The following is a 20,630-nucleotide window of genomic DNA, read 5'->3' as shown; positions in this document are numbered from 1 at the left end:
TCAGGAGTCGATTGCTTTATTTTGCCATTTAAGGATCAAGTAGGTGACTTCAAGCAAAGTTTAACTAATCCAAAAGTATAGGCAAGATTTCTGCCTTCGAGATTTAAGAGATAGTTATTAAGCGTTTTGCCTTCATCAATTCTGTTCTGTAACAATGTTTCAAGGTAACAAAACAAAATGCTGCTAGAAGCTTACCCTACACAAGCTAATTAAAATAACTCCTCTGGGTACATGGCAGACATATTTTTTTTCATTTCTGAGTACCTGTAGGTTTTCAATTTAAATGAAATACAATAATCCATACTGATTAAATTGGATTGCACATCTGAATATTAATGAGTTTCACTGCTAAGTTTCTAACTATTATTACTAGATATTGACTATTACCTACAGCTTGGTTCACAGGATGCTGTTGGATGGTGGTGCTTAAGAAATTACAAATTCATATAAAAACAAATAAGATTCCTAAATTATATATTTGCAAGGCAGAATTCAAGATTACCGTAGGGTGTTACATTAAAAATCTAGCACAAGAACAATAATAATGTAAATAACAAAAGTTTTAAATTTCTCCTCACATTACTTGTTAAATATTTGCCCTTTCTGAAATTTGTGATTCATTAGGGAAAGAGTTACTAGGATATGTAATTGTTTTTATGCTATATGGCCTAATCTCTAAGTGCTATTTCAATTTAGAACAGACAAGCAATAAACATGCGGTGCTACATGGCTCGGCCACTCCACAAAGAGATCCAGCAAGAAATTGGGACTCAGTGAATCATAGTTCCTTCCCCATTTTTCTCTTTCTTCTGGGAGAGGGTGAATGATTGACTAACTCCCTTTTTAAGGTGCAGGAACATTTAGATGAAGTCAAAAACATTTCTGCAAATGTTTCCTTTTTCAATTAACAAACTTGTAGGAAAACATTTTTTGCCAAGCCCTGGTGGATGATCTCTTCATTCACATGCCTTCAAACAGCTCCTGAATGTAGATGTTCTCCTGCTTCCTCATCCAACCAGGGCTCATTTCCCAATGGGGTGACTGGGAGATGACTGAATGGAGGAGGGAAAGCCAGTGTTGCCCAGCTGCACAGCACCACCATGTCTTTTCCCATGTGTTTGCGCCTTTCTGCACTGCACACTAGGGGCAGAATGAGCTTTCATTTTAACTAAGTCTACTGTAGATGAAATAAAAGCCATGGACTCAGAAATTAGCTATTACTAAGAAGTACTAGCCAGCAAAATCTCATTCCTATAAACCCCTGGCTTTCATAATTGTATCTTTCACCACCCAAAACGAGCGTGCTGATAGGCTGTTCTATTCCTTGGAGGCAATGACGTTCAGAAAGGTACACAGTGCTGAGATGCCAGTTAGAAAACCCGGGCTCAGCTGAGATCTCTGAATCTGTAAACCTTTGACTGATGTAAGGAGAGGGTAAAGTGCTGGCTGCTGACAAAGCAGCTAGCCAACCTTCTATAAAAAAGCAAGATGCATTCCTGGTGACTGTAGAAGGGTGAGCAAGGGCAAGTGATTCTTTTTCAGTGGATTACAAATGGAAACATGACTTACTCTGGTGGTCTTGATTTTATTGCCAGTTGCACACATCCATCCAGAATTATCGGGTAATGTCTTGCATTCTTCTCCCTCTAAGCAGGGCTCCATTTCACACCACCATTTCCCAATCACTATAGAAGCTAAAAAGAAAAAAATAACGTTTACAACTTCATCTTGAGAAATCATAATGAAAAGTTTGATTGAAACAAACAACAACTCAAACCTCCATTTCCCATTAAAAGCCCTGAAAATTAAATGTAGTTGCAAGGATCTCATCAAGTCGTTACTTATATTGCATGTCATTCTAACATGAGACACTTTTCGTAATAAGGTATTGTTTGGCATAGCCTCATTATATATGTGTCCTTTCCAGGACTGTGACCAATAGGGTAACATGAAAAGAAATTGCCCTTCATAGAAGAAATCTAGCACTCCACTTATTATTTTAGATATGCAGCTCTCCTATGCCAGTATGTGCTCCACTTGTTTTCAGTGTATTTAGTAAAGGAAAGGAACTGGGAAGGAACTGGATTTTCTGTTCTGCAATGGAACTAAACCAATCATTTCTAAATTCCCCGGGAAACAAAATTCAAAAACTAAAAAAAGCCACACATTTTTCAAAACTTTTTGACATAAACAGAATTTTCCATTGAAAAACTGTTTTGATGAACATTTTCTGACTGGATCTAGTGTTTAGCAGTTATCAGCATTTCTATAAAAATGTAGTTCATTAAGTAGAAAATGCAACTGCAGTGGATAAACGTACAGTAACTCTTACATCATTTCAATAAATATAATCTAGTTGGTATATTTACCTATAATCTCTTATATCCTGCCAATTTATGCTACCATCAATATTTCCCAGTATTGACCAGATTGTACTGCAAAGATATAGAGAACCAGAACTATCAGAATTGTCTCAGTGCTGTAGCTGTATTAATTTAACTTTGGTTTGTATTGGAACTACCAGCTGCTAATGACACAGATCCATGTATCCCATCTTCCTGTTGTATGTCCCAAGCGACCCACTGACTCAGATACAGACCCTTGTTCAGCTCCCATGTCTTGACAGCAAGAAACACTAGCATCTTGTGTCTTATCCATTCCCCCGCAGTCCAGAAATAACACTGTATAAATGCAACCATTTCATTGGCTCCTCTACTCACCAAACGTATAGTGAATGAAACACCGCATGGCTCTGTAACACTCTGAAATAATTCAGAACATCACAATAGAAGGCAAGTGGATAGTGGGCAGTATTACGGGGTCAGAGTATGTTTGTGGAAACAGAACTATGAATTTCCTGACATTCAAATATTTATTTTAGTAACCTGAACCTTAACTTTGAATTTCCAAACATTGATCATTTTAATAACTACAGTGTTCTAATTATATAGTTTGACTGTAACTAATGTGTGTGTTTACAACTTGAGTGTATCTTAATGAAGTTTTTCTTTTTTGCCTTGGAATTGGTCTCTGTCTATAACCTTAATTGTATCTTAATGACATTTTTGTCTGGGGATTTTGACAAAGTTTATCTGACTTTGCAATTTCCAGCTAGTCGTTGCATGAGTTGCCCTGTCTTTGGTTTGTTTCCCCTGATGCTTAACTATCAAACCTTCTCATGTGATGTAAGGGTATTTAACCCATTGGTATCTCCCATGAGATCAGCTTCAATATTTAGGTCCATATCAGCGCATAGCCTAAATAGTTTAAAGTTTAAGGCTATCTTGTGTCCCATGTTCATACCTTGGGGAACACTCAGAGCATATGGATCAAAGCACACCTTGCAGGCTTGTATTTCACACATTGATCCCTTTCTTATTTAGCTGTGTCTTATAATTGAGGACTGCAAAAGATGGAGTCCTGTTTTGAAACATCTGAAAGCAAGTCTGCTTTGTTTGAGGGGGGGAGGGATAGCTCAGTGATTTGAGCATTGGCCTGCTAAACCCAGGGTTGTGAGTTCAATCCTTGAAAGGGCCATTCAGGGATCTGGGGCAAAAATCTGTCAGGGATGGTACTTGGTCCTGCTGTGAAGGCAGGGGATGGGATGGGACTCAATGACATTCCAAGGTCCTTTCGAGCTCTATGAGATAGATATATCTCCATATATAGTAATGGAGTACTATAAGGCTACATCTCTGTATCTTTAAGTGGGCAAACCACTTAAAAAAAATCACAAAACCTCAACCCACATGTCAAAGAGAACCAAATGTAAACCCTTATCAGACACAGAAGTGTTTAGATAACAATCCCTTCCCTTCTAGCTGGGCCCTACCACATCTCCTTTGTTGATGTACCTCTGAAGATCACTGAGCTGGAGAGCTTGGGGCCAAGCCAATCCTGTCTACAGAATGGGGGGTGGGATCAGGCATTTTACAACAGAGAGCAGAAGGGAGCTGCAGTAAGGACAAAGCCCAGGGGGCTGTAGAGAGACTGCAGAGAGTGTGAAAGAGAGACTCTCACAGGGAAGATCCTAACCTAAGACCACAGGAATTGCTCCAACTAGGAAGCACTGGGCATAGCCTGCTAAGGCAGGAAGAACTGACCAGACCTGGGGCATTTGGGCTGTACCCAGCTTTAGGGAAGACTTTTGCACTTTCAGTTAATAAATCAGATCTTAAGGAGGGCTGTTGTGATTGGACTGGAAGAACCCTCTGTGGAGTTTATTTGGGGATGCAAGAAGGGAAACTGAGGTGGCAGGCTGTGTGCAGTGCTGCCCCAAGGCCACCAGGGAGTGCTGTGAGGCAGCCACTCATCTGCAATCTCAATACATTTTGCCTTGTATATTGGACTAGCAGGGGTCGTCTTAATTTATAGAAGATTCCGAGGCTGGAAGAGGTGGGTGGCTGTAGGGAGAGGGTTAGTGCCATGGACTTCTGACCCAGAGAAAAATCAAGAGCATGCCAGATTTGACTAGAACATCAGGGAGATGACTGACCTGAGACCCACCCACACCAGGAGATTTGGAGGTTTTTGGAGAATTTTGTTGACTGTAGAAGTAAGGGAAAAGGAGTCTGATTAAGGGATAATGTTAGTGGAAGGGGAAAGGTATTTAGGGGCCAAGGGAAGGTTAGGGTGCTGTCAACAGCATGGGAGAAGTATCTGGTTGGGCTGAAGGGGTGGAGACAGCTGGAACATGGTTAAAACAGTGGACATGAGAGAGAGAGAGAGAGAGAGAGAGAGAGACTTTGCTTTGTATTCTCCCCCCCACCGCTTTTGGAGGGGTGGGGACTATCTGGCCCAAGTATTCTGAAATTCACTCGTTGCAGTATACTTCAATGTGCCAGTCACATTGCTCTAGCAGACCTGATGTGCATATTCTCCAGGTCCACCTACCCTACTGACATTGTTGCTGATCTTAGCTCCAAGGGGGCAATTGCCTTTCCCCAGCACCATTCCAATTTAGTATTTTCTCACTGGTTTTCCAGTCAAGTGCAGGAAAAATGAACTACCGCCAAGGATTGGGGAGAGGCCGAACTCTCACAGATCCACTGCTCCATATGGGAGTGGAAATCTATAGGCAGAAGACCCAGCAAAGAAGGGAACTTGCCTGACGTAGGGCCCACCGTACCTTACAGTGAAGGTCTAAAACTTTTTGTAAATCTGAAACACTGAAAAAGTTACCATCAAGAGTCATTAAAAAAAAAATTGAGCTTCACACATTCCACTTGAGCAGGGTTTTCCAAAGCCTGGTTGGGCATTTTCCAAATAAAACAAAACAAAACAAAAAAAAGGGTGTGTGTTCACATTGGGAAGGTTCATTTAGTTTAAAATATGGTGCTGGGTGGAAGGGCCTGATTTTAGGCCACAATTCTCCTCTGAAGTAAGGTGGAGAGGCTCTGGGATTGGAAAGCGGGTAGCGTCCATGGAGGGGAATAGCTAGTAACATCCCACTGCAGCCAAGCCTCTTCTGCATTACATGAGCTCTGCTGCTCCACACAGGCAGTGGACATGGCTAGAGTAAAGCGGAAAAGGCTCAGGAGTAACAACTGAACCTATCCCGGTCCTTTCTCAGTGCAAGTTACAATGCAAAAACCTTGTGAGTTGCTGCTAACCTGAGCAGTCATAGCTCAGCCCTACATTGCTTGTTTAAGATGCAAAGAGAAGGTATGAGCTGGCATAGTGACCACACAAGGTAGAAAGGCAGGGAAAAGACTCATGCTGAAAGGCAGTTCTGCGAGGCAGCAGAGACATGCTGAGATCCATGGGAAACGGTCCTACATTTTCTGTTGATTTCTGGCTCCTGCTAGTGCTGCCTGCCTTGCGGCCATGTCACAGCAAGGGACAAAGTTCCCTTCTGGGTCATTTTAACACAGGAAAGGGAAACCTAAAAGGTTTGATAAAATGAGCTGTTGTCTTGGCTGACATCATTTCTGGAGCTGGTTTTCCACAGAGGTTGGAAAATTTCACAAGCCGGAGAAGGCACAGTGCCCTGTTCTAGGTACCATGCAAGGTGCCTGCAAATTGGAATGAGAACCGTGCAATGAGAACCATGGTAGGGAGATCCAACAAGACCCTGATGGTGAGTTCATGCATCTATGAAAAGACCAAAACTAGCATAATCATGTTCAACTTACAAATTATACCCTTTATCACGGAATCTTTCAAGTTCACTAAAACTTAACAGGCATTTGGGAAATGATCCAAGAATAATAATAGACATATCATTGAAAGGGTTGGTCTACACGGGGGTGGGGGGGATAGATTGATCTAAGATACGCAACTTCAGCTACGATAATAGCGTAGCTGAAGTCGATGTATCTTAGATCGATTTACCTTGGGTCCTTATGGTGCGGGATCGATGGCTGCGGATTCCCTGTCGACTCCGCTTCCACCTCTCGCTCTGGTGGAGTTCTGGAGTCGACGGGGAGCACATTCGGGGATTGATTTATTGCGTCTCGTCTAGACGCAATAAATCGATCCCCGATAGATCGATTACTACCCGCCGATCTGGCGGGTAGTGAAGACGAACCCATAGATAGGAATGGCCAGACTGGATTAGACCCATCATCCCTCTAGGCCAGTATCCTGACTCTGATGGTGGCCAACTTCAGAGGAAGGTGCAGGAAACCCTGCAGCAGGTGCATGAGGGATAATCTGCCTCATGTGAAAGTCTTGTCCTAACCCCAAAGAGTTAGACATTGTCTTAAGGCCTGAAGCATGAGGTTTTATAGCCTTTCCAGAACTCGCCGTTTAGCAATAATTATGGCAGCTAGGCATTGAGGGATTAAATTGTATCAATAAATGTTGATTTCACTGTATGCACGCAAACTGACAAAAACATTTCCATCCCTAATAATCAAAATATAAACCTAGGCAAAGGCTATGTCTACATAATTTTCCACAACCGTGAAAATTTAAATGAATAAAAAATGAAAAATTGCTTAAAAATAAACATTAATATTGACTGTCAACATTATATAAAAATTGAATTCTGTCAAGCCTAATTATAACTCTGAATAGTTTTGTTATCCAAATAAATATCTATTGCCTCTTTGATTCTTGCTAAGTTCCTCGTTTGCAGCCTGCAGAGAAATCTTGTGGCAGAGAGTTCTACAATCGGACTATGCACTGTATGGAAAAGTATTCCTTTTGATCAGGGTTTGAATTTGCCTCCTTTCAGTTCCGGTGAGTCCCCTGTTCTTTATCACCACTTATTCTGGGGAGAATTGCTGCTCTTTTACATTTTACTTGATTTCCAAGTTATACTCCTGCATCTCCATTCAAAGAGGCAGGTAAAAGCTTTCCAATGAACAGTGGGGTTTTACTAGTTACCTTGGCTGGGGTTTGGTATATTCTTCAGAACAAATGACCCAGGAAACAGAATTTAGTTTCACACAGTATAGGCTGTTAACGTGCTTGTGTGTGAGAGAGCAAATTGGTAAGATTAAGCTGCTTGTTCGTTAGGGAGGTCTACAGTCCAGGCCTCGTGGGTGCTGGAGAACCACAGCTTTTCTGATGTATTATCTGTTAATTTCAGGATTCCAGTGACAAAATCATGTTTTAACCTTAACTCAGTCACCAGACATAGAATAACATCGTGGAGCTTGGATGTTCAGATCATGCGGAATTAGCACTCACAACAAACCCTGCAGTATGGTGTTCCTTGTGTTGTCAACATCTGGGGAATATACTGAGCACAGATGTTTTTCATGCAAGACTGATTTTATGGAGCCAGCTGCCCCAGCTATTGAGGATGGGGAGAGAAATCAGATATGAGAAAAAAGGAGGTTTGGCTACTGCTATTATGACTTTCCTGTCTCTAAGCCAAAAATAGTTGTTTTTTTCAAGAAAACTAATTTTTTAATGGAAAGTTTAAAATATAATAATCTACTTGATCAGGGCCAGCTCCAGCATTTCTGCCGCCCCAAGGAAAAAAAAAAAAAAAGCCACGATCGGCGGCGGCAATTGGAAAAAAAAAAAAAGCCGCGATTGGCGGCGGAAGTTCAGCGGCAGGTCCTTTGCTCCTAGAGGGAGTGAGGGACCTGCCGCCCCCGAATTGCTGCAGGTGCCGCCCCTCTCCCTTGGCCACCCCAAGCACTGGCTTGTTAAGCTGGTGCCTGGAGCCGGCCCTGTACTTGATAGAGGACAAACAAGAAACCGCCAAGTGGTCAGAGCATCAACAGTATCCTTCTTTAGTGTATGAAGGGCTGTGCTGAGCTAGGATACGGTGCAAAGATTCAAGGAGCATGAAAATTATTGAAAGTAATCTTATCTCGATTTACATAGCTCTGTTGCATTTAAAAACACATATGGTTTCCCTGAAAGACTAGAATGGCTGCAAGGATCTGCAAGGATCTGCTCTGAACTCAGTGGGTTTCAGTCTGCCAGGGCTCACGTGAACCTTTTTTGTTTTGCTTTGCATGCAGGGACTGGGGTTTTTTGTTCTGCATTTGTACGGCACCTAGAACAATGGGGGTCCTGATCATGACTGGGGATGCTAGCTACTACTGGAATAGAAATAATATTTCCACTTTGAATTTCAGGATCAAATAAAAATCCCCAAGTTGCTGTAAAACTGTTGAAAACACCAACATTTGCCCAATTTGATGTCAAAACCATGTGAATATATCAAGTTTCTCATCATTTCCAGCCAAAACCCTAAATCCAACCAGACTTGTTCTAGACTCGGGGCATATTTAGCAAAAAGTTCACAATCCTTTTGTTGAAAATGACTGGTGTTTCCGCTTTGTAACAAAACCCAAGCTGTGTGAGTCCTCTCTCGTTTCAACATTTTATTACAAAAGTTTTTTACAGCTCCAAGTCTGGCATTAAACTGGGGGCCAGCTTGCATTATTAAGGTGCAGCCATGAGCAGCCGGTTGCCATGCAGGGGCAGTTCTGGGAGGCATCGTGAATGGACATATCAAGAAGTCATGGGCGCAAGTACTCAGATTTGCTCCTGCTAATGAATGGTGGGTGTAAAACTACACAAATTTTGCACATGCAATTTCCCTTTGACCTCCCTGTTCCTCAGCTTATGAAATGTCTATAACAATATTTAAGTCACGGCATACTATGAGATTGAATTAATGTTCGCAAGGCATGCAAAGAAGAGCCTGACAGAAATGCAAAGTATTGCTAAGTATTTTGGCCACTTTTTACAACTGTTTTGTGAGGACAAACTATACACCAAGGTATTATTTCCTATAATAAAACTACAGGAGCAATCCACATCCTTTTGGCTTTGATAAAGTATACATATTTTGTTTTTACACAAGAAAGAGAAATATTACTATACACCTCCTCCTGATTGCAGGTATGAAGTTACTCCAGGAATCACCAGGCAGAGAGTTAGGTTGCAAACCCAGTCTGGCAACGTTTGCAATAATGGAAAAGTTGTTGAGTAAGTGTAAGGCATTCTATTTTAATCTAGTTCCCACTAGAGAAGATTGATATAAATAACATTTAAATAGAGAACACATTTCAGATGCCAGCAGTGAAAAAGACTTTGTCAGCCTAATGAAAAGATATCAATTTTCTCCACTTTATTCAATAAATTGAGAGTCATTTTCTAAATGGATTGGATTAAAGGAAAGTTCAAACTCCCAGTGAGAGACTCTCTCCACTGATGGAGACTTTAGACAAGGGAAATAGCACAGGGCTAGATTAAAACCTTTCAGGCAGTTTCAGATCTATAAAAATGATACAGACCAGAACAGGAGTATCTGTAATGCTGTGCTCACCTATTCTTTAAGAAACAAAATCTCAGGAAATTGAATGAGGCACATTGTTTCTCTTATTTCATTAGAATGTCATGGAGTGCAGAGTGAATTACAAGCCTGGGAACTAGAAAATTCAAGGAGGAGGAGAAGACTAGAATGAAGGGATATGGTGTCTTAAGCGTTATGTATTTCACAAACATACTAAGATGGCATTTACTCAGGGAGTTGTAAAGTAGGAGTCGGATAAGGTAAAAGAATAAAAATATAAAACAAAAGATTTCAGGTTGACTAATGCTAACAGAAATACAAGATGTTTTCTGTTGGGAGTTCACCAAGCTAGCTGCTTTAATTCAACTTTAGAAACATTAATGCAATGCTCATGCAGTGTAATACTTGGCAGTCGTTTATAGTTATCATTTTTATTATTTTTTTTCCAATACAACAAAAATACCAGATGATCATAATACACAAAGTAAGTAAAGAGGGCTAGGATAAAGTGAGGGGATGGAAAATGACATATCATTTTTTGCGGTCTGCATTAATAGCCCTCTAAAAAATCAGCCCAAACAGTTTTGAACTTTTTGTGCCTTCCCCTTGTGTGGAAATGCCGGTTGTACGTTAGCTACCAGGTCAGCCATATCACTGGGCCAGGATACTTTGCAGTCTTTGATAACTGCTTGTTGGTGTGATTGGAAAAGCTGATATTTCCCCATGTTTAAAATAGAAGCATACCACAATCATTGATAACAATTTGGCAAGTGATATCTAAGGAACCTGGATTGCCTTGGTTTCTGGTTTACCGTATTAGTTTAATTGTTTTGTAATTGTGGCAAAGAATAAAAAGACATCATCGTAGTGTTATTTTTCTTTTATCGCTTTCTAATCTTCTTTCCAATTGACTGCTGCTGTTGCAGAAACGTTAAGCACTGGAGCAGAATATATTGCTTTTTGTATAGGACTCTTGCTGTTTTTCATTACAATATATTCAGCAGCAAGATTTTTTTTTGTAAAGCACGTATTCTAAGCTTTAAGGAAGGTCTGATTAGATGGAAAAAAATACTTGATCTTCACATTTAAAGGGAAATTGATCTTCAGAGATCAACAAGGAGGTTGTTAATTCAACAACATGAAAAGAATCCCTTGTGGAAAAGCACTTAAACTGCCATATTTCAAATCAGTTGGCACAGTGCTTACTAAGTATTTGAAAAGTGATACTTTAGTGTAGAGTAGCTTTGTTACCTTCTATCAAAGAAATACAGCTCTAGAGGCAGTGTTGTCTTAATGTCATGAGCAACAGACTAGGAGCGAGGAAATTCTGAGGTCTAATCCCAGCTCTGCTCCCGAATTGCAGTATTGCTGTACAGAAGCCATTTAATTCCTGTGTCTCAATTTTCTATCAGTAAAAGAGGGATAATATTACTTACCTAATTCACATATGTGTTCTGACAATTAATTATTGTCTCATTGTTTTCTTGTATTCCCGTTTGTCTCCTGTTTTATACATAGCTTGTAAGCTCTCTGGGGCCGGGACCATGTTTTGTTCTGTGTTTGTTCTGTGTTCTGGTCTATGATGGGACTCCTACATGTTACAGTAACACAACTAAATTAATAATAATAATAATAATAATCAATGTTACATGCCCTTGGTGCTGTGAAGCTTTAAAGAACTGCAAACATGCTGAACATATTAATCACTGTAAAAGGGCAATCCTGGGCCATGAGGACAATATTTTAGCAAATCTTCATTATACACTTTGCCATCAGTTTGAGGCCTGGTTCAGCAAAGCGTTTAAGCACGTGCTTAGCTCCATCCCGGTTCAGCAAAGCATTGAAGCGCATCATTAGCTGGAAGCACACGCTTCAGGGCTTTGCTGAATATGGCTGGCTGCTGAATTGGAGATTGAGTCCTAAACGGCCAGCGTGTTGGCAAAGAACTTCTGGACCTCGGACAGTTCATTTTGGGAGGGGCTGTCAGCTGCAGCTCCATTGGGGAAAGGAATGGATTGGTCATTGTCTGTGAGAAATACACATTGGCCATAAAGAGAAAAACAAATAGAAAGGAAATGGGAGGGAAGGAATCTTTTCTTTTAAATGAACCTCAGTTAAACAATGTCACATGACCTTTAGGACCCCGAAGGAGCCTGAAACCTTGAGGACCTCTCATTGTGATACTCTTGCAGCCTGTTAGCTGTTTTAAACTGACCCACCTTGTGGCTTACAGACCTTTGCAGATTGATACTGTTTTTTGAGAACACCAATTAGAAAAAAACCCCTATATTCTAACCTGAACTCAGTTTTCAAGTTGGATCAAGAACAAGCTCCAATCTCAAAAACTATTTCAATTTCCTTTTTAGAAATTCCAATATTTAAAAACACACTCTCAGGCCGGTCCAGAGGGCTTCGCTCAAAGCAGGCAGCATGCTGCTAACTATGGTGCGCTTAAAAGTCCTACTAGGCTTAAAAGCTTGTGGGGTGTCCACATGCACTCAAAAGAGCATATAGATGGTGCACATTTTATAACCTGGAAAATAAAACATATATCCAGAAAGCAATAGGAGGAAAAAAGCTACTGGGAGGTAATCCCATTGAAAGTCAAGACTTAGATGCTTTTGAAATCCCACCTGTTGGGGCTGATTTTTCATCAAGGGACTGACCAATGTTTAGGGCACAAAGGTTTTCGGGTAATTATAGAAAAAAATCCTCAGAATGTAACTGCATCCCAGTGAAAAATGCTGTCCACCATTTTACACTTCTACATGTATATAAGAGTTCTCCTCCTGGAGGGTTTAAAATTTAAATCACTTAAGCACCACTGGAAAATAGCAGGGAGGAATGAGGACCATGTAACAGTGAATAGCAATGCTATACAGAGTCTGGGACATGCAGAGAAGAAAACGGAATTCATCTAAATCCGTAGGGGGCATTTAGGAAGACAGAATAAAATTACTTAATTGGAATTTGTTGAGGCTAACAGGTTTAATTAATACCTTACTCTTGCAAGAGGTACCATGATATTAAAGAGCCAGGACCCTGGTTTTACAGCTCATTTCAAAAGACAATGGACAAAACTCATATCTGGTAGAACTCCACAGACTTTGATACAGTTACACCAGAGATGAGTTTAGCCCAGTTCTCCCCACAGCGTTACATCACATCCGACAGCACAGCGCTCCACCTACCGCAATAAATAGAGGAGGTGCTGATGCAGGGCTGACTCCGAGGGAAGAGTATCACAATGAGAGGTACTTGAGGAAGTTCCCTACCCTTTCTGAAATGAAAACATGTTCTTCACTTCCATTAGTGCACCAATTACCCTGGGATTTAGGCACCACTTAGGTCACAGAGGTGTTCTTGGTGAGGTATCCCTTAACATCTCACAAGCTTTGTTTACATTAGCTTGTAGGGAATACTGTAGTTATGCCACCTGGTCACAAAGGCAAGTTTGTAAAGATTTTAAGGACAACCACAGTATTTTCAATATTCAGTGCCGAGTTACAGCATTTGCTGGAGCTAGAAGTGTGTGTCAGTAGCTTTGGCTTCCAGGGTTTCATGGAAACCTTTTTTGGGGGGTTTTGGTTCATGTAAGGTATGTACACTTTGGGTGAAATCTTGGCCCCAGGAAAGTCAATGGCAAAACTCCCATTGACTTCACCCTATGAGTTTTGCTTAGAGTTGCAGGTTTTCATGAATTAAAAAACTAAGAGTGAAACTCAGGTAAAAACACTAAATGTTGTTGGATTTCAGGACGAAAACAATTCACCCATAAAACTTTCCCACAAAATTATATACCGTCCCTGGGTCACTCAAAAAGTTTGGTTTCCGTACCTCTATGTGAATCTTGTTCTAGAACATTTTTCACTTACTAATCCTGCTCTCATGTCACATACGTGGCTTTTTGTATATTCCATACTGCACTAGTCTCAGATGACCAATATTAAACATTTTTCTTTGATAGCTATGTATCATAAATGATTTTAATGAAACATTCACAGAAACTTTGTGTTTGTCTGGCTTTGATGCAAGACAATGCAGAGCATGCCTTGAGAAAATGGATTTTTTTTCCAGAGGCTGTGCGGGCATCTATAACATGGAGGCAGGTCAAGCTTTAAGTAATAAAAGAGACTACGGGTGACATCATGGCCCCATTGAAATAATTACCAGTGGAGTTTTGCCTATGACTTCAGAAGAGCCAGACAGTCACCCAGTATTTTTGGAAATTACAAAAATCATGTGCAAAACAGCACACAATATAGATACAGGGCCAGTTGCTCAGCTTGTATAAACCGGTGTGTGTAAATCAATGGCAATTGACAGTAACCGAGTATCTGGTCTTTATAGGTGTGGTGTCTTGGGGCTGGTCTACACTGGGGGGGGGATCGATCTAAGATACGCAACTTCAGCTACACTAACAGCTATATACACAGCTATTTGCGTAGCTGAAGTCGAAGTATCTTAATTCGACTTACCTGGCCGTCCTCACGGTGGCAAGTCGACCACCGCGGCTCCCCCATCGACTCCGCTTACTCCTCCTGCCGAGGTGGAGTATGGGTGTCGATTCGGGGATTGATTTATCGCGTCTAGACGAGACACGATAAATCGATCCCCAATAGATCGATTACTACCCGCCAATACGGCGGGTAGTGTAGACGTGGCCCTAGTGTTTGACACATTCAAGCTGGGAGTGGATCACATGATATAACCTAACAATCTCTCACAGCACTAATGAGATTAATAAAAACATTAAAGTGACCACACTCAGAGAGTGAAAATGAAATATATATACATTCTGAAAAGGAATTGGGGGAAAAGATCTTATACAGACTAATCATACTTGCTGTTGCTGTCATGGATAGAGTGTTGAACTGAATCCAGCCCTGTGTGGGCAAGGAAGCTGGGAGCAGGCTGATAAAATATTTGTGCAATTTAGCACAGTTATTTACACCCTATTTGAACTGCTTCTAGATAGTCTCGTGGACGCTTAACCTTATTGTTATATAATTAATGAAATGGCAAGGAACTGTGGCATAATTATACATTTTGGAAAGACAATCTCAAAGTGCTTATAAATATTCACACACACGTTTCAGGCTAGGGTTGAGAACTGGAATGCTATCAAAGAAGAAAAATGCCAACACACGATGTAAAATTTTCAGCAATAATAATTCATTAAGAAAATGAAGGGATGGGTAGAAATATGGAGCGAGAAGAGATAAGCTATAAGGTGAGGGGGGATGTGGGTGAGTAGAGGTTTATGGGTAGCCTAATAGTGTGGCACTTTCTGCTACGGGCAGCAAAAATCATAGATCTCTGATGAATTGTTGGGTTCTGATGCTGTTGTAGAAACATTTGCTTACACAAAACATTACATGGCAGGAAGTGACCAGGCTAAACCGAAGAGCTAATTACATGCCAGCTCCCTTTTGCTAGTGGAAGTGAGTCAAGTGAGTACCCAGGAGAAAAACTTATCTGTTTTTTCCCTACAAGCAAACCACATCTAGGTCCTGATCCAGAACTTATTACAATTGATGGAAAGACACCCATTCACTTCAATGGGCTGTGGTTCAGGCCTCTAATGAATTTCAGGGAAACCTTGCTGTCTGTAAAACTCATTCTTCAATCCCCTTCATGAGATTGACCTGAGTGAGGAGTAAGTTAAGACTGCAGGACTGGCCCCGGGTGTAAAAGATCTATTACGGAATTTTAACTGAATTAGGTCCCTGAAACACGGCTTAGCAGCAAAACACTGTGTAATTTTCCCTTTGTTTTTCCCATTCCTTGGCGGGGGGTGGGATTAACATACATACAACACACAAACACACAACACTATCCTTCTTATGCAAATCTCCACAGTCCAGTGAAATAATTAAGCGTTATCAGTCAATCTCAGTGAAAAATAATCCTCGCTAACACATGCCTGACACTACCTTTAGCTTGTACGTGCTTTCCCCCCCATAACTGATTTTTACCTTGAGACACTCATTATATTGTTATTACTATTTATTTGGTGCTGCAAATCTATAAGGTGCTTTATAATCAGCGGGCCAGAAGCTGAAAAATTCTGATCTGCATCCAAATTTTTAACACCGCAAAATTGGGAAATGCTTGGCTCTGGAGTTTTAGGTCAGGACCAGCTCTACCCAGGATAGATAAGATTTGCCAAACCAGGTACAGGATCACTGCTGAAGGAGATTACCATTAGAAGATGAGAGATGAAGCAGAACAACAGGGATGCATATGTGCGGTACAGCAGTGATCCTTCACCAAACAGACAGGCTTCAAGGAGTTTATGAAGGAAGAAGGAGGGGGGACTTGAAGTATATTAACTCAGCTGTTGCTCCAACCATAAAGGGTGGGAAGAAGGGCTGGAATATAAGAAATCACTGGATCCAAACACCCCTCAGCATTGGGAGTGTTCACAGACTCTGAAGCCCTATCTGGATCTGAATACCAGGGTAGGCCCATGGCTTTTATGGGGTGGATTCACCCTTGTGTGTCTATCCCTAATAGTAACAACATGGCTGAGGGCCTGAGTCTCCTACCAGATAATTAAATATGGATTTTGTTGCTAAACTGAGTGAAGTTTTATGTGAAGCAATTCGGCCAAGGCCATATAAGTAAGAGCTGGATTGCAACTTAGCCATTTGCCTTCTATACGGGCAGGGCAGCTCACAGCCCTGATTCTCATAATTCATAATTCTCCCCTGCTCACCCTTTGCTCTGGGGGAGGAGTAAATTACTTCATCCCTTTTTATACAGTAGGTTACTATCCCCATGAGATTGGTCTGTTGATTTGGCCAGCGAATGGAGTAGAAGTGAAGTCTCATCCTACTCCCCATCCCTCTCCCCACCTGCTCACAGAGGGGAGTATCCTCTGCTAGGTACGCCATGGTAAGGAAGCAAAGTGGGGGCCTTTCTCTGCCTTACTGCCCTGCACAGCTGAGTTAGGGCTGTGAGAATCCAGCGCAAAGTTAGCGTCAGAGCTAGGAATAGATCTTGGTGGTCCCTGCTCTCCAGCATCAGGCTGAGTCCATTCGACCACACTGCCCCTCTACAGACTGGCATATACACAGGCAGGTTTCCAGGAATGGTTCCATCAGAGCATTCCATAGCAACGCCTGCCCGCTCTTTAACAGAGGGATAAAGTTCCTTCCTTTCTGTTTTGTTTTAATATTTTCTGTCTGCAGCATTAACACCAGTGGCAGATAAAAGGAATCACAACGTGGTAGCATCAGTGAGCGTCTTTAGAGAGCCTTATGCGCTGGCTGATAAACTCACATTGTATTTTACCTCAACACATGTGACACAGATGGGAATCTCCTTCACTTATGACAAGATCTTTTCTACCAGGAACAACGTGAGGGGGTTAGATTGTGCCAAATAGGTGTAGGAGCTCATTGGTGGGGATGTGAAGCCACAACGAACTCCGGGAGGGATGGTGTCTACCTCCTGAAGCTTTCTGCTGGATAGGGGAAACGCTCTGGTTGCATTTCCTTGGGCAGCTCCATCAGGGCAGCTGTCTGCCAGAGAGGTCATCTCTGTGTCAAGCTCGCCCAGCGAATGCATGTTTTTTTTCTTGATAATAGCAATAAAGCAGTCTAACTAGTTCATTGCTGAGCCATTATTACACTTCTCAGGTAGCTGAAGTCATCTGCAGTTGACCTAATGCCTCATAACACATTCTTGGTACATCTTCTTCCCACAGATATATCCTGCCTGTTGTGTCCTGCGGCCTAATAAAAATGCACACCCATAGATACACACACACAAAAACACATTTTATCTGATGGATGTTTATGCAGAAGAATGGCAGACCTTCATTATTTTACGATTGGCCTTTGGCATTCTGGTTGGCTGAGTGCACAGACGTATTGGGGCAAAATCATCCTTTCTGGAATGCCATTAAAATCAAGTGTGCTACAGGAAGAAATGAAATTGGCCTTTTCTGTGTTTCAGCTCATCAGAGGCCATCTTAACCATTAAAATACATTTTTAATAAGTGGATTTATAGCTGACCAGAGTGTTCTTTTTTAAAGGGGTTATTGTGAACAAGGCTCAGATACCCAGCACGCTCATTGATTTGCAGATTTAATTAGGAATGACAATCTTACTTTCTTAGCGGGCTTAATCTTTAATCTTACTATGAAGCTGAATGGCAAGTGTCATGAAACTCTATGCCGGCTGCATGGTGATACCCAGGAGATAGATCCTAGAAGCTTTCTTGTGGAGTTAACTTGCAACAATCCTTGTTGAAAACAGAAGCAAAGTCCCAGATTCTACTGGTTAGTGCACGGAAAGGTGAGGTACCTAGCTTAAAATGGTCTCTGTTGTCCCTATCATAGAAGAAAAGGCATAACTCCAGACCAGGGGTGGACAATCGGCAGTTCCGGAGCTTCAGAAGTTAATATGCGTCTCCTTGCACAGGTGCCAACTCCGTGGGTGCAACGGGGAAAAAAGGGTGGGTGCTCAGCACCCATTGGCAACCCTATCAGCGCCCCCCTTCTCCCGCACCTCCTGCCCATGGGCAGTCCCACCAATCAGCGCCTCCCCTGTTTCATGGTGTGCAGGAGGCACTGCGGGGGGAGGGAGGAGGAGCAAGGATGTGGCATGCTTGGGGGCGGAGGTGGGGAGGGAAGAGGCGAGGTGGGGGTGGGGACTTGGGGGAAGGGGTGGAGTGGTGGCAGGGCCTGGGGCAGAACTGGTGATCGAGCATCCCCCAGCACATTGGAAAGTCAGCGCCTGTGTCTCCTTGAATCTTTGCACAAGCACACGTTGACTAGCTGCGATGGAAATTTTTATCAAACTTTTTCTTACACCATCTAACAATGCAAAGCAAGTGCAACTGGAAAAGAAAATACACAGATGAAAATTGAGGCTTCCAACAGGAGAATAAGTACTTTTTCATTGAATGTAATGATAAGGCCATGTGTCTTCTTTGCCAGACATGTATCTATCTCTCAGTTCCAATCTTCAAACTTGCAGCGTCATTTCGCTTAGAGCCATGCCCTTATGGGTCAAGAATTCCTACGAGGTTCTGAACTCCGCACTTTAAAACTGAAAACTTTGAAAGAACAAACAGATGTAGAAGCCCAGTTCTTCATCAGATTTGCCAACCGATCGCAGACTGTAACGTTAGCCTCCTATTATAGGGCCCGTGCAAAAAAGCCCTACTCTGAAGGCAAGTTTATAAAAACGTGCCTCACTGATGTGATTTCAATCCTGCCGCCAGAGAATGAGAATCTACAGAAGAAAATTTCTGGCCTGCAGCTTTCACACCACACAACAGAACGTGGAATCTCTGACCTGAACAGTGACATTGAATCGCAACTGCGCTCGCAACTTCAGCAGTGTGAGTATTTGAGCATCACTTTGGATGTACAGGATAAACCTCAATTATTGGTACTTTGCACTGTGTCTGATGGCTGAGTCATAAGAGAAGAGCTCCTCAATATCATGTCACTAAAGGACAGAACTCTTGGATGAGATCTAAAGGAGACGTTGATGTTGGTAGTTGCGAAAAACAACTTGCCTTTACAGAAGCTCACTGCCATTGCAACGGACGGGGCTCCGGCCATGTGGAGATCTGCGAGTGGATTAGTAGGGCTTTGTAAGTCTGACGAGAGTTTTCCTGAATTTTGGACATGTCACTGTATTATTCATCGGGAGCAACTGGTATCTAAGAATCTCGAATTTGATCACATCATGAAACCTGTCTTGCACATTGTGAATTTCATTCGCTCAAATGCACTCAATCACAGACAATTTCAAAATCTAATTGAAGAACTGGATGAAGATGACTCCCCTGCCAATTTGCCATTTCACTGCACAGTTCAATGGCTCTCAAGAGGTAAAGTTATTTCCCATTTTTTCAAGCTCCCGGAACTAGTAAAATTATTTATGGAGGAGAAGCACAGAATACCCCCCAAGCTTACAGATCCTGGGTGGGTTCCAGATTTGGCATTTCTTGCGGACATGTTGCTGCATTTGGATAAACTAAACGTGGACTTACAAGGAAAATCCTGGTTGCTGTCTGATCTAGTGCAAAGCGTATTTGCATTCATGAACAAACTGCAGTTGTTTCACAGACAAATGCTTGAGGGAGAGCTGACACATTTCCCCACAATCAAAAGAAGATGCAGCAGAACCCCTGAAACGGAGCATAACTAGATATGCAAGCATGATTAAAGTTCTTAAGGACAGTTTTGAGGAAAGATTCCAAGATGTGCAGCGGAAAAGACCTCAGATCAGATTTCTGATTGACTCTGTTAGTGCTGAAGCCGATTGTCTGAAGCCCCATTTAGTCACTGATGAAGCAACATCCCAGATGGAAATAATAGAACTTCTGGATGATGACAGATTGAAATCTGTTCAGAAGAGAGAGGGGATCCTTACTTTCTGGAAATCTGTACCAAAGGATAAATACCCCAACATCAGAGGTGCAGCCCTAAAATTAATCTCAATGTTTGCCTCGACTTGTCTTTGTGAGTCTGTTTCCTTGACACTCAACCATGTGAAATCCAAGCACCGATCCATTTTGACAGATAGCCACTTAAGAGAACTGCTGTGTGTGAGCACAACTGAACACAAACCAAACCAAACTTCAAGGGAATTGTTGAAAGCAAAGATTGCCAGAAGTCCCACTAAGTAAAAGAGTAAGTTTTTATTGTTATTGTTAACGATTGTTAACGATCGATTGATCACTCCTGAGGTAAATGAAAACATGCCTTAAGCCTGTTATAAGTTGCATTTTTCTATTTTTGTACCTTTACATATAGCCCAGTAAGAGCATTAGACTGTAAATAAATATTCTGTTTTTATCTATTTTCCCTACTCAGCGGTGACTGCTTTATTGGGAATAGCCATAGTAATAAAGGCCCTGAGACAAAGCGCATAAGCCCATATATAATATTAA

General features: G+C 41.7%; 1 protein-coding gene across 2 annotated transcripts in view; it reads right to left on the bottom strand.

Annotated features, from left to right (window-relative positions):
* The window catches only part of TAFA1 (TAFA chemokine like family member 1), a 348,159-nt gene that overhangs the window by 5,468 nt on the left and 322,061 nt on the right, over window positions 1-20,630 (bottom strand). For both annotated transcript variants that reach the window (XM_054033318.1, XM_054033319.1), the window contains exon 4: window positions 1,570-1,694. In XM_054033318.1, the coding sequence (XP_053889293.1) occupies window positions 1,570-1,694 (125 nt within the window). The remainder of the gene's footprint in view (window positions 1-1,569; window positions 1,695-20,630) is intronic.

This window comes from Malaclemys terrapin, chromosome 7 (assembly GCF_027887155.1).
Source record: "Malaclemys terrapin pileata isolate rMalTer1 chromosome 7, rMalTer1.hap1, whole genome shotgun sequence".
Taxonomy (NCBI): Eukaryota; Metazoa; Chordata; order Testudines; family Emydidae; genus Malaclemys; species Malaclemys terrapin.
Note: the sequence above shows the minus strand (reverse complement) of the source record. Positions and strands in the feature narration are given on the sequence as shown.